This window comes from Chlorocebus sabaeus, chromosome 11 (genome assembly GCF_047675955.1).
Source record: "Chlorocebus sabaeus isolate Y175 chromosome 11, mChlSab1.0.hap1, whole genome shotgun sequence".
Taxonomy (NCBI): domain Eukaryota; kingdom Metazoa; phylum Chordata; class Mammalia; order Primates; family Cercopithecidae; genus Chlorocebus; species Chlorocebus sabaeus.
This window is the reverse complement of record NC_132914.1, coordinates 61936874-61951196: the sequence shown is the minus strand read 5'-3', so window position 1 is coordinate 61951196 and position 14323 is coordinate 61936874. Positions and strand designations below refer to the sequence as shown.

General features: G+C 40.3%; 1 protein-coding gene across 2 annotated transcripts in view; it reads right to left on the bottom strand.

Annotated features, from left to right (window-relative positions):
• Window positions 1–9761: 9761 nt before the first annotated feature.
• Window positions 9762–14323, bottom strand: part of TBK1 (TANK binding kinase 1) — a 45747-nt gene continuing 41185 nt past the window's right edge. For both annotated transcript variants that reach the window (XM_008003895.3, XM_008003896.3), the window contains exons 19-21: window positions 14094–14200; window positions 13805–13876; window positions 9762–10541 (exon numbers count right to left, since the gene is read on the bottom strand). In XM_008003895.3, coding sequence (XP_008002086.1) covers window positions 10490–10541; window positions 13805–13876; window positions 14094–14200 — 231 coding nt within the window. In that variant the 3' untranslated portion in view covers window positions 9762–10489. The remainder of the gene's footprint in view (window positions 10542–13804; window positions 13877–14093; window positions 14201–14323) is intronic.

Sequence of the window (14323 nt, the reverse complement as noted above, 5' to 3'; positions counted from 1 at the left end):
TGCATGCCACCACGTCTGGCTAATTTTTATATTTTTAGTAGAGACAGGGTTTCACCAGATCTCATATTGGTTTTTTAAAAAGAGCATGTATGCATTTGGTATGTAAACTCCTTAAGCAGGGTTTAACATAAGGTCTCAGATATTATGACAGTGAGCAATGCCAGTCCTGTTTCTGCAGATGAATGACATGGTGGTATACTATCTGACATCAAGAAACTTTCCTCCATGCTGCTCTTCAGCAACTCTGCTGCTGCTTTGTATTACTGTGTCTTAGTTTCACAGCATTTATGAAACTGGAAGGAACCTTTAAGATCAAGTCCAATCTGCACATTTTACAGACAAGAAAGCCCACATCAGAGAGATCTAAGTGACTTGCTCAAAGTCACACAGCTCTCAGTAGCACACCAGGTCTGACTCTGAAGTCCCACAAGCTCTCAAAGTAGCACAGCTCTCAGTAGCCAGGTCTGACTCTGAAGTCCCTTGATCTTCCCAGCAGCCTACAATGCTCGTGAACTCTGTTTTTTATATATAGTTTGGGTTCCTCAACTAGATTAGAAATGGCTCCAGGCCATGGAATGTGGGCTTTTCTCATACACCCCTCCCCATTCTCCTCCTTCAAGACCATAGATTACCACGGTGTGTAAAATATGTACCGAATTCAGATTTACGACTTTCCTTCCTAAATCATGCCTTGGTGTAACTTACTGTCTTCTAGGGGTAGACAGAGGAGCGCTGCAGGGAGGGTCAGCTGCATTGTGCTGTTACAGGGAGTAAAGCCATTTGGGAGCCTTCACTTAATTAGTATTAAAATATCATGCACTGGTTTTGCCCTGAGACCATTTACGTTTTCAAGCGGGGTTGATAGAGATGAAGGTACTTAGAGAAACTTTGACATATTTCTGTCAACCTTTAGATAACTCTAGGATATTGATGAGTAACAGAGAGTTTAATCCTAGAGAGACAATCTGATGTTGATGGTTGCCACAATCCATTAATCTACACAGTAGGGTGGAGCAAGGATCCCCAGGGATTAGCAGATTTCTAAGAATAAATTCATTCTTTTTTTTTTTTTTTTGAGACGGAGTCTCGCTCTGTCGCCCAGACTGGAGTGCAGTGGCCAGATCTTGGCTCACTGCAAGCTCCGCCTCCCGGGTTTACGCCATTCTCCTGCCTCAGCCTCCCGAGTAGCTGGGACTACAGGCGCTCGCCACCTCGCCCGGCTAGTTTTTTGTATTTTTTAGTGGAGACAGGGTTTCACCATGTTAGCCAGGATGGTCTCGATCTCCTGACCTTGTGATCCGCCCGTCTCGGCCTCCCAAAGTGCTGGGATTACAGGCTTGAGCCACCGCGTCCGGCCAAATTCATTCTTTTTTAACTCAAAATTCCATAGGGCTGTCTTCATAAGTCAATTGAGTAAAGCAAATAGTTATTGACTGCGCACATACAAAACACTATGTTAAACACTGGAGACAGAAGAAAAGATAATTCTTGCTCTTAAGGGGATATAATCCTATAAAGCATATATTTAAATAATCCCATTATGATAGAGTAATATTTCAACAGAATTTTTTTTTTTTGAGACGGAGTTTCACTCTGTCGCCCAGGCTGCATGCAGTCTAGTGGTGCCATCTCAGCTCACTGCAACCTCCGCCTCCCAGGTTCAAGCAATTCTTCTGCCTCAGTCTCCCGAGTAGCTGGGATTACAGGCGGCTGCCACCATGCCTGGCTAATTTTTGTATTTTTAGTAGAGATAGGGTTTCACCCTGTTAGCCAGGATGGTCTCGATCTCCTGACCTCAAGTGATCTGCCTGCCTCGGCCTCACAAAGTTCTAGGATCACAGGCATGAACCACTGCGCTTGGCCTCAACAAAAAAACTTTCTTTCATAATATTGTGTATAAGTGAAAAGATTGTTGGAATCAGGCTATCAATCTCCACAGTAATAAGAAAACTAACAAGCTTTACTTTGGAAAAATAGATAATCAAACTTTCTAGGTATAGATTATCTACTGATGAAAGCTATCAGTAAAATATTCAGTGAGGACTCGTATGTTCACATTCTGTTACTTACTCACCATTGCTCTGTGGTGTGATAAAAAGAGCAGCAGACCAAGAATTAGATAATCTGGGATAAAGCTCTGGTTGTGCCTATGTAATAGTTTTGGGAGGTTAAGGTATCTAACCTTCTGGAGGCAGTTTGCTCATCTTATTTTTATTTTTTGAGACCGAGTCTTGCTCTGTTGCCCAGGCTGGGGTGCAGTGGCACCATCTCAGCTCACTGCAACCTTCACCTCCTGGGCTCAAGCGATTCTTCTGGCTCAGCCTCCCAAGTAGCTGGGATTATAGGCACCCACCACCACACCCAGCTAATTTTTGTATTTTTAGTAGAGATGGGGTTTCACCATGTTGGCCAGGCTGGTCTCAAACTCCTGACCTCAAATGATCCACCCACCTCGGCCTCCCAAAGTGCTGGGATTACAGGCCTAAGCCACCGCCCCCAGCCTTTTTGCTTATCTTTAAAATGAAGCAATTGGTGAAGATGATTTTTCTTAAGTTCTCTTGGGGTTCTAACATCCCAAATTGTGCTAATCCATATCTGAAGAATGGTACATATAAACAGAGACTTAAGCTATTAAGTTAAATTATCCCTATTTTGACAGTGAGAAAGAATGAAAAAAAAAAAAATTAAAGAAAAAATGGATGACTGAAATGTCCTAGGCGTTATATTTTATAAATTTCTTATTTCTTTTTTAAATGAATTGTATGTTTTTTGTTTTTGTTTTTGTTTTTTTTGAGACGGAGTTTCACTCTTGTTGCCTAGGCTGGAGTGCAGTGGCGCAATCTCGGCTCACCGCAATCTCCGCCTCCTGGGTTTTCAAGCAATTCTCCTGCCTCAGCCTCCCAAGTAGCTGGGATTACAGGCATGCACCACCACACCCAGCTAATTTTGTATTTTTAGTAGAGATGGGGTTTCTCCATGTTGGTCAGGCTTGTCTGGAACTCCTGACCTCTGGTGATCTGCCTGCCTTGGCCTCCCAAAGTGCTGGGATTACAGGCGTGAGCCACTGTGCCTGGCCTGCATGCTTTAAAATAAATTTCTTAATCATGACTTGGTGATTATAGATCATAATCACTTCTGTTTGTTTGTTGGGTTTTTTTTTTTTTTTTTTTTTTGAGACGAAGTTTAGCTCTTGTTGCGCAGGCTGGAGTACAATGGCATGATCTTGGCTCACTGCAACCTCCGCCTCCCAAGTTCAAGCGATTCTCCTGCCTCGGTCTCCTGAGTAGCTGGGATTACAGGCACCAGCCACCATGCCCAGCTAATTTTTTTGTGTTTTTAGTACAGACTGGTTTTCACCATGTTAGCCAGGTTGGTCTTGAACTCCTCACCTCAGGTAATATACCCGCCTTGGCCTCCCAAAGTGCTGAGATTACAGGCGTGAGCCACGGGGCCTAGTCTTCACTTCTGTTTTTAAAGGAGGATCTGGCACTGGATAATCTGGCACACCATCAGATTATGTGTGATAATGTATCAAACACATAATACAACTGATGTCATTGTTAAGCACTTACATAAAATGCTGAGCTACATGGGTGTGAAAGAAACATAGAATTTTGATTCAGTTGCAAGATGAAACATTATGAAGTGAGAGAACTGGCTTAAGTAGTTAAGTAGTACAACCAGTGCTGCAGAGTAGGAAGGCGAAAGCTGGGCTCCTGCGGGAACTGCAGATACCAGACTTGGAGGGGTCATCTACTCCCTTTAACGCCCTCTCCTCTTACCCTTGCATATTCCAGTCAGGCAGGACTGGACAGAAAAGGCAGAGCTTTATGTGGTAGCAAACATAAGGTGCTTTAAATTCTCACATCAATAAATACCTGACTAAAATATGATGCATAAACTGACGCAAATAAAAGAGATGTAAGGCCCACTGACTTTTTAGTTTCCTATGGAAAGGAGGGGAACTCATTGTGACTTACTTTTTGTGTTCTGTTTATTCTAAGATGTTTTAGTACTAGGACAAGTTAAGAGTCCCTGAGAATAAGAGCTGTTTTTGTTGTTTTTAAATACTAAACATTCTCCATCTCTCTCTAGTCAACTTTTCGGAATCGAAATGCCTAAAAAGCATACAATTGGATTGTAACAGTGTTCATGGCTTCTAATACTTCAACCTCAAAATGCTTAACTTTATTTTCTCTCAATTTTCCCTCCAGATGACCAAGTGGGAAAATACCTTTTAAAGGCTTCAAGACTTTTCTTTCCCACTCCTCCCTGCCCACTCGAGGGAGGCTCCATTTAAAAACGTAACAGAAAAAAATGGGTTTGAAATAAGGCATTAGCCTGAGGTGACTTACCCCCACCTTGGCTCCAGAGCAGCTTGGATTTCCGATTCTTTGAGCAGGTCAGTGATTTGGGGAACCAGTAAAAGAGCCGCGCTATTCTTCTGAAGGTCTCATGAAAGTCACTTCTTATGGCCATAGTGAGAACCAGGAGAGTTCCAGAACGACTCGCTACAGAGAGCATGGATGAGGAGCATAGTAACACCCACATATGACACTTTAGCTGTGAACTGCCTTTCAGTCAGTATGTCTGGGGACCACCTGTTAGCCCTAAATCCCCTTCCTCTGTCATTCTTTTGGCTTGTCCTTTAGGCCTTGGCCCTCATAACTAGAAACTGTATTAATAGATGTTCTTTCTAAAGAAAGAGTTTTAAGCTTTCTTAAAAGAAGCTCTAACCTAATGCAACACTTGGTAATTTTTAAGCATGGACCTCCTGACCTCGTTCATAAAAACACAATTATTTTCATAGAGGAGTGAAAAAAAAACAAAAACAAAAACAGTATCAACTAACTCAATTTCCAACAGAATTATCAGTGGTAAGTTGCAGGACTTAGTGGTGATGGGCAAGCAATCTCCCAAAGCCGTAGCCTTGATCCCATTTGTTTTATGCATTTTTACTGGAAAAATGAAACCTATTTTAAACTTTGGCAGGAATTTATCCCAGAAAAAAAAATTAGTTCTTATGAGTCAAAAAATGTGTAAAAGTGCCAGGCACAGGGGCTCACACCTGTAATCCCAGCACTTTGGGAGGCTGAGATGGGAGAACTGCTTGAGCCCAGGAGCTCAAGACCAGCCTAGGCAACAAAGTGCTGTCTCTACAAAAACAAACAAACAAACAAGCAAAACAAAAAAGCTGGGCGTGGTAGCATGTACCTATAGTCCCAGCTACTCAGGAGGCTGAGGTGGGAGGACTGCTAGAATCCAGATGAAGCTGCAGTGAGCTATGATTGCACTACTGCACTCCAGCCTGGGTGACAGAGCGAGACCATATTTAAAAAAAAAAAAAAGGTGCAAAAGAACATTTTCCCCCAGGGTCCTATTTTGATCTTTAACCATTTATTGAACAATTCTCTAGAACTTCTAACATTACTGAATCCCTTTCAGCATTTCAGCAGACATCAGTGCCTAGTTGTCTACCACGCAGCTCGCACTGAGGTTCCCATCATCACTCCTGAGACTATGTCTAACAGTTGGTCCTTGTGCCTTCTGTTTATGTCAAAAGAAATAAACTTATTCATATATTCATTTAGGAGTTAAGTCGCTTGAACAGCCTGATGCTTGCTTTTTATATGCCACAACAAATTTTTGGAGCTGATTTACTCTCTAAAGAGAAACAAGGGATATTATTATATTGCCAGTTTTTATTTCCAGATCAGATGTTTTTGTTTTCTATTCCACTTTCAGTATTTCTTAAGAATTTGGACTTTGATTCTTCTTATAAGTGACAAGTGGGGAGCAAGTCCAACTAAAACAACAGTGTAAGAGTTTTTCAGGTCTTCTTAAAAGTGGGATGTGGGGTGGAGAATCCAGCTAAAACAGTACTGGTAAGATTTCTTTAAATGTTTTTCCCTTCAACTGTGTCTGCCCCAGCACTGACCAGTTTCAAAAATTTGTTTGAGTAATTGTAAATTTTCTGCAGCACTTCCTCAAAGACAAAGCACAATGTATAAAACACATCTGAGTAAGGTGAAATTAGAAACAAAAGACTAGCTCTTGGCCAGGTGTGGTGGCTCACACCTGTAATCCCAGCACTTTGGGAGGCTGAGGCAGGTGGATAACCTGAGGTCAGGAGTTTGAGACAAGCCTGACCAACATGGTGAAACCCCATCTCTAATAAAAATACAAAAATTGGCCGGGCGCGGTGGCTCAAGCCTGTAATCCCAGCACTTAGGGAGGCCGAGACGGGTGGATCACGAGGTCAGGAGATCGAGACCATCCTGGCTAACACGGTGAAACCCCGTCTCTACTAAAAAAAAAATACAAAAAACTAGCCGGGCGAGGTGGCGGGCGCCTGTAGTCCCAGCTACTGCGGAGGCTGAGGCAGGAGAATGGCTTGAACCCGGGAGGCGGAGTTTGCAGTGAGCTGAGATCCGGCCACTGCACTCCAGTCCAGGCTACAGAGCAAGACTCCGTCTCAAAAAAAAAAAAAAAAAAAATACAAAAATTGGCCAGGCATGGTGGTGGGCACCTGTAATCTCAGTTACTTGGGAGGCTGAGGCAGGAGAATCACTTGAACCCGGGAGGCGGAGGTGGCAGTGAACCGAGACTGCGCCATTGCACTCCAGCCTGGGCAACAAGAGTGAAACTCCATCTCAAAAAAAAAAAAAAAAAAAAAAAAAAAGACTAGCCCTGGTGGTGGCTGTAATTCTGAAAAGGGAATAAATTGTTGACATTTCAGTTGAGAGTGCTTATTCCTACTGATAGTTCCTTTCTTAATTCTAAACAATCTATCTCTTACTTTTAACACAGATCACCACAAAAGGTAAACACTACTGCAAAAACAAAAACCAAAGAAATAAAAACAATCTAAACCAAAACAACCATAAAAAGTTCAGGATTATTGTAATTTTTTTCTGGATAATTTATTGATAAAGACACTACCATTTGTAAAGAAATGTTGATTTTTTAATATCTAAGAAGCATTTCTTTTTGACATGGTATAATCAGGTCTATAAGCCAAAAATTTGGTAACCTCTAAAATAATGGCAGCTGGAATTTTTTTTTTTTTTTTTTTTTTTTTTTTTTTTTTTTTTTTTTTTTTGAGATGGTGTCTCACTCTGTTGCCCAGACTGGAGTGTAGTGGTGCGATCTCAGCTCACTGCAACCTCCACCTCCCCGGTTCAAGTGATTCTCCTGCCTCAGCCTCCCAAGTAGCTGGGACTACAGGTGCATGCCACCACGCCTGGCTATTTTTTGTATTTTTAGTAGAGACGGGGTTTCACCATGTTGGCCAGGATGGTCTTGATCTGTTGACCTCGTGATCCACCCACCTCAGCCTCCCAAAGTGCTGGGATTACAGGTGTGAGCCACCATGCTCAGCCTAATTTTTTATTTTTAGTAGAGACGGGGTTTCACCATGTTGGCCAGGCTGGTCTCGAACTCCTGACCTCAGGTGATTGGCCTGCCTCAGCCTCCCAAAGTGCTGAGATTACAGGCATGAGCCACTGCACCCAGCCGGCAGCTCAAATTTTAGGAGACTTAATGGGATTATTTTTCCCATTTCTTTCCTAACCTTACATTCCTGTTTATTTACTTGAAGCTATCCCTTTTTTTTTTTTTTTTTTTTTTTGAGATGAAGTCTCACTCTTGTTGCCCAGGTTGGAGTGCAGTGGCGCAATCTTGACTCACTGCAACCTCTGCCTCCTAGGTCCAAGCGTTTCTCTTGCCTCAGCCTCCCGAATAGCTGGGATTACAGACATCTGCCACCATGCCTGGCTAATTTTTGTATTTTTAGTAGAAACAGGGTTTCACCATGTTGGCCAGCCTGGTCTCGAACTCCTGACCTCAGACAATCTGCCTGCCTTGGCCTCCCAAATTGCTGGGATTACAGGTGTGAGCCACTGCACCTGGCCAAAGCTATCCCTTCTTTTCATATACTTTATATTCACTTATTTCACTTTTATTTTTTCCGCTGTCCGTACTTTAACTTGTTTTATGCTAAGAGTTCTATCTACTAACTCTTCTATTTTAATTTTTTGAGACAGGGTCTCTCTCTGCCACCCAGGCTGGCAATCATAGCTTGCTGTAACCTTGAACTGCTCGACTCAAGCAGTCTTCACAGCTCAGCCTTGAGTAGCTGGGACTATGGCACATGCCAGCATGCCTGGCTAATTAACATTTGTTTTTTTGTAGAGACAAGGCTCTCGCTATGTTGCCCAGGCTGGTATAGAATTCCTGATCTCAAGTGATATCCCTGCCTCAGCCTCCCAAAGTGCTGAGATTACAGGCATGAGCCATCACACCCGTCTATTTGTTATATATACTATTTTTATACCATTAATTGCTATCTTTTCAAAATATAGTATTTAAAAAAGGCTACTAAAGTGAAGATACAACTTATTTTAAAGCTAATTTCATTTAAATAGTCACTGAAAATTAGCAGACTGGTATGACCATGCATTTATTTATTTAAAATGTTTTCAAAAAATAAATATTTTGAATGAGGATGCATTTTTGAGGGTAAAATAACTGAAAGCAAGAATGCTTCTCTTCCATGTCACTGTAATGGGTGAATAAAAGAGTCAAACTTAAAAAATACTACTGTGGAATAGATATATTCCTATCAATACTATTAATAAAAATACAATCTCCACATAAAGTTTCTATTTATTGGTGTTCTTTGCTAGAGGTGCTGAAATAAAAACTAAATTGGCAAATATATCAAATAATCACATAATTTGAGTAAAATTTTATCTAATATTCAGTGATGTAAGCTTTTAAACTATACAAGATACCCATATTAGATGGTCAAATGGAAAATTGAAGAGGGATTAAATACTTTCTTGCCCCACACACTCTCAAACTAAACGGGTAACTGACAGTGGATAACTGTATTATTTAAATAAAGGCATTCATCCTTGCATTTATTTGTTATATGTACATATGATGCCTAAAATTCTCCACTACAATAATGCATCATAATCTCACATAAAATTCTAATCTTCTCATCTCTTAAAACTGATGGTTACTGATGTTCTTGGTACACAAATTTATTTTTCTTTAGGATATGTTCTTTTTATGATATGCAGATTGTATGTAATCACACTTCACCAGTCTGAAAAGCCAGAAACCAAAACCAAAAGAAAGAAAAGTCCTGTTGGATAAAATGATGAAATAATTTCTTGCTAAGCACAATCCCTTGGTCTAGAACTCTGGGTAGATTTTTCAGAGAAAACATTCCTTTTTGGCTGGGCGTGGTGACTCACACCTCTAATCCCAGCACTTTAGGAGGCTGAGGCAGGCAGATCACTTGAGGCCAGGAATTTGAGACCAGCCTGACCAACATGGTGATACCTCATCTCTACTAAAAATACAAAATTTAGCCAGGCGTGGTGGTGCACGCCTGTAATCCCAGCTACTTGGGAGGCTGAGGCAGGAGAACTGCTTGAACCTCGGAGGCCGAGGTTGCAGTGAGCAGAGATCACACCACTGTACTCCAGCCTGAGCTACAGAGCGAGACTTGTCTCAAAAAAAAAAAAAAAAAAAAAGAAAAGAAAATGTTTCTTTTCAATTTGTATACCCTAAGTATATGAAAGAACTTCTATACTAAATTTAGAATTAGTGGGTTTAGAAGAGACACAAAATTGTCCCTACATCCAATATTCCGAGAGTAGTTTATGATTACCATCTATATTGTTACTTTCCAAAGACAACTTTTGCTTCACAAACTGAATACATAGAAACACATGAACTCTTTACAGTAAAATTGAGAAATTTATTTTTTTTCCATGAAATAGTAAGCAGAATTAAAGAAATATACAGCTTAAAACAGTTGAAATGACCTTAGAATTTTAATGACAATTATACATTTATGGCCAAAGGAAAAAAAACGAGTAGTTTTTAATAATGAATTCACTTTAAAATGTCTGCTTAATAATTCATCTGAAATTACATGGATACAAGGATAACTGGGATCTGGGCACCTTGTAAAATAAAATAATGCCACTTTATCCTTCTCAAAAAAATGGTTATCCCAGTATAACAGTGGTGCGGTTCTGTTCCCCACTCACAGTAGCCACTGTGCTACCATTTACAAACGTGTCAACTCAGTCTTCCTGATTTGTAAGGATGCCTATTTTGGTTCCACTTAAAAATATTTCCAGTAGGCAGTCAGAGAAAATGCCTTATTTAGCCCCACTCAGAGTAGAGGATCAGTATGTCAACACATTGGTCGGTCATGGCTTTCTTCTCGTGCTCACTGAGGTCAAATTTCCTCATATAATTATAAATGTTAAAAGATAAAATTACATCTTCACAGCAGCCAAAAATTTATATATTTTTTATGTATTTACAATATTGTACATATTTACATGACCACATCAAATACTGAATTGTAGAAACAAGTGACTATCTATAAAGGCATTCATTTAATGCCCAAGCGTTATTTTCTTGTGCAAACAGAAACTTTTCTCAAACTTCTATTAGAAAGCTAAAGACAGTCAACGTTGCGAAGGCCACCATCCATGGTTAAAGAGCCAAACCTAAAACACACACAAAAAGAAAAAAGGTAATCTCAAAAGTTGAATTTATGTATAAAGGCCCCCAACCTTAAAATACTTTTCAGAGGAATAAATAGCTATTTATTTTTAAAGAGTTTAAGCAACTACCATTTGTTCTATTTCTTACTGGAACAGCATGGTATTATCATAAATACATGAAAAACCGACGTAATGATGTAATTAAGAAACTGTTAGTAAGAACTGGATAATTTCTTTCTGGTGGGGTGGGATTTATAAACTAAGATAGAGTTGGGGCAGGGCGAGGTGGCTCATGCCTGCAATCCCAGCACTTTGGGAGGCCGAGGCAGGAGGATCACTTGAGGTCACGAGTTTGAGACCAGCCTGGCCTATATGGCAAAACTCCTTCTCTACTAAAAATACAAAAATTAGCTGGGTGTGGTGGCACGTGCCTATAGTCCCAGTTACTCAGGAGGCTGAGGCAGAATTGCTTGAACCCAGGAGGCAGAGGTTGCAGTGAGCCGGGATCATGCCACCACACTCTAGCCCGGGTAACAGAGTGAGACTTTGTCTCAAAAAAAAAAAAGATACCGAGTTGGGAGTGTGACATACCCAACAGAAGTTGAGAAATGATACCTTGCTAGAGAACACAATGCTATTTTGGGGAGCAGTGGGAAGTAAAGTTGGGTGAACAGGCTGGAACCAGACTATTATACTCTTTGAATGGAAGTATAAATTTAGACTTGACTTTTTAGGTAACAGGAGTTTAGAAACTTTTGAGCCAAACAAGTCATATGATTACATCAGTATTCTGAAAGATGATTTTGGCTGTAATACCCAAGACAGATGGGAAGAGCTTGGGGTTAAGAAAAAAATAGGTTGGTTATTACCATACATCACATATGAAAGGGAAAGGAAATCTGAATGAGGGTGACGAGGGGAAATATGGGAGCCAAACTTGTTGAGAGGGAATAAAGAAGATTAAGTGTCTAAAATAATTTATGTTTAAGGGAATAGGAGAAAGGTGGTACCTTCAAACAGGATTAAGGAGATTAGAGGGAAAATTGAGTTAGGACAGATGATTTTAGATTCAAAAAAAAAATCTGAAGTGATAGTGGGTTATCCACATGGAGACAGAATAGTGTAATACGCTGAACAAAATCTGGCTTCCATTACTAGTTTTGTCACTTAACATTTAAGATTATACCATGTTATATCACCCATATATTGTCAAGAAATCTGCAAATAAAACATAGGAGGAATTGACTTACTAAATGTGGTTTAGGAAGTTGGGATTTTATTCCTCAAGGAGTAAGTGGTTAAATATAAAAGTCTGTTACAAGCACATCTTTGGCCGGGCACGGTGACTCACACCCATAGTCCCAGCACTTAGGGAGGCCGAGGCAGGTGGATCACGAGGTCAAGAGATCGAGACCATCCCGGCCAACATGGTGAAACCCTGTCTCTACTAAAAATACAAAAATTAGCTGGGCATGATGGCGTGCGCCTGTAGTCCCAGCTACTTGGGAGGTTGAGGCAGGAGAATCGCTTGAACCCGGGAGGCAGAGGTTACAGTGAGTCAAGATCGTACCACTGTACTCCAGCCTGGCGACACAGTGAGACTCTGTCTCAAAAAAAAAAAAAAAAAAAAGCACATCTTTATAGTCTCTTCTACTTGGTGATCTTTAAGCCTGAAAGGATTTAGCTAAAGCTGTGAAGAAACTGTACACTATATACTATAAAAAAGTTAATTACTATAAACAAGAAAAATATTTTTAAAAATTAACGAGTAATTCCCCCCAAAAATGGAAATTGAACAAACATATTAAACGATGTTTGACAGCACTATAAACCACAGAAATATAAATTAAAATAAGATCTCAGTTTTTACTAAACAAATTGGCAAACGTTTAAAAGACATTATACATTCAATGTTGCCAAACGCATAGGTTTTGTCTGTTTAGGACTGTAACAAACACCCTTTTAAAGAACAAAATTGACCGGGTGCAGTGGCTCATGCCTGTAATCCCAGCACTTTGGTAGACTGAGGTGGGTGGATCACCTGAGGTCAGGAGTTCAAGACCAGCATGGCCAACATGGTGAAACCCCATCTCCACTAAAAATACAAAAAACTAGCTGGGTGTGGTGGTGGGCGCCTGTAATCCCAGCTACTTAGGAGGCTGAGGCAGGAAGAATCACTTGAACTCGTGAGGTGGAGGTTACAGTGAGCTGAGATTGTGCCATTGGACTCCAGGCTGGGCAACGGAGAAACTCCGTCTCAGGAAAAAAAAAAAAACCACCATATTAGTAAAACCCAACACAATTTAAATTGGCATACTCTCTGACCCAAAAATTCCATATCCTTTTTTTTTTTTTTTTGAGACAGAGTCTCGCTCTGTCACCCAGGCTGGAGTGCAGTGGCATGACCTTGGCTCACTGCAACCTCCACCTCCCAGATTCAGGTGATTCCTCGTGCCTCAGCCTCCCCAGTAGCTGGGATTACAGGTGTGCACCACCATGCCCGGCTAATTTTTGTATTTTTGGTAGAGACAGCATTTTGCCATGTTGCCTAGGCTGGTCTTGAACCCCTGAGCTCAGGCAATCTGCCTGCCTCAGCTTCCCAAAGTGCTAGGACTACAGGTGTGAGCCACCATGCCCGGCCAAATGTGAAATATTTTTATTAGCATTACAAGGGTTTGAGAACCCACAGAGGAGCACCTAAGGGCTTAAAAAAGAAAGGGTTCTATTAAAGAGCCAAATATGACTTAATTTCTCTGAGGAATCAGGATAAGGAAAACAGCCATCCAAAAATTGCTTTATTGCCTCTTCAGGTTTTCAAATCTCTTTTGGCCTTATCTATTAGGATTTTGCAGATAATAAGCAGACACCTAGCTCCTCAAAGTACTGCATTTACCTATGGCTTTCACCTGCAAGGAGGTGTGCAGAGGACTCTGTGAGCTACTCAGCACCAGAGTGCTGGAATCTTAACAGGCAACTCTGACTCACCAAATTGAAAATTATGATTCCAATGAATTAAGTTATAAAAATAATGTAAATAGAGTTTGATCTTTACAAACTGATTCAAATAAGCAAGTAATTTGATTAACCAGTGCTTCTATAAAACGGAACTAATCACCCATTAAAAGGCATCACAAATACGCAATCATAGAAAAACCTGAGTTCTGACTTTACGACCCTTTACCTATTGACACAGGGAAGCTATAAGTACAGATGTGTATGAACTCAATTGCAAAGAAAATCATAATAATTATTTTTGTATTACTCACCTTTCTAAAATGTGGTTATTTTCAGCAAGTTCTTTAACCACCCCTTCCATCTCTTCCTTTAATTTCTTCATACTATATAAAATAAACAAGCACTTTTGCTCAAAAAAAGTATGCAAATGTTTTAGAAGGATGTTTACGTTTTAGTTTTCTAAATTTAACTGGTCAGTAAATAACTTTACTAAACATTGTATTACAACAAACATAAAAAATTTCAAAATGTAAGAGCAAGAGCACAAACTGCAATGAAAGCAAATGGAAACACTACAGTTTCCAAATGATAGTTTCTTACCCAAGAGTCATTTCTACTAATGTGTTAGAACTTGGATAAATTGGGGTCATGGTATGTTTGATTCCACTGGAAGCGGCAAACATTTTCTGAGGCAGAGTTTCTTGTAACTAAAACATCCGGAAAAAAAAAAAAGAAAAAATCCCCACATTAATCACAGAACAAAAGTACTTACTACAGATCTGACATCAAGTGTTACAGCTTTTAATAAGTCCTTTATAAAAACTTTAAAT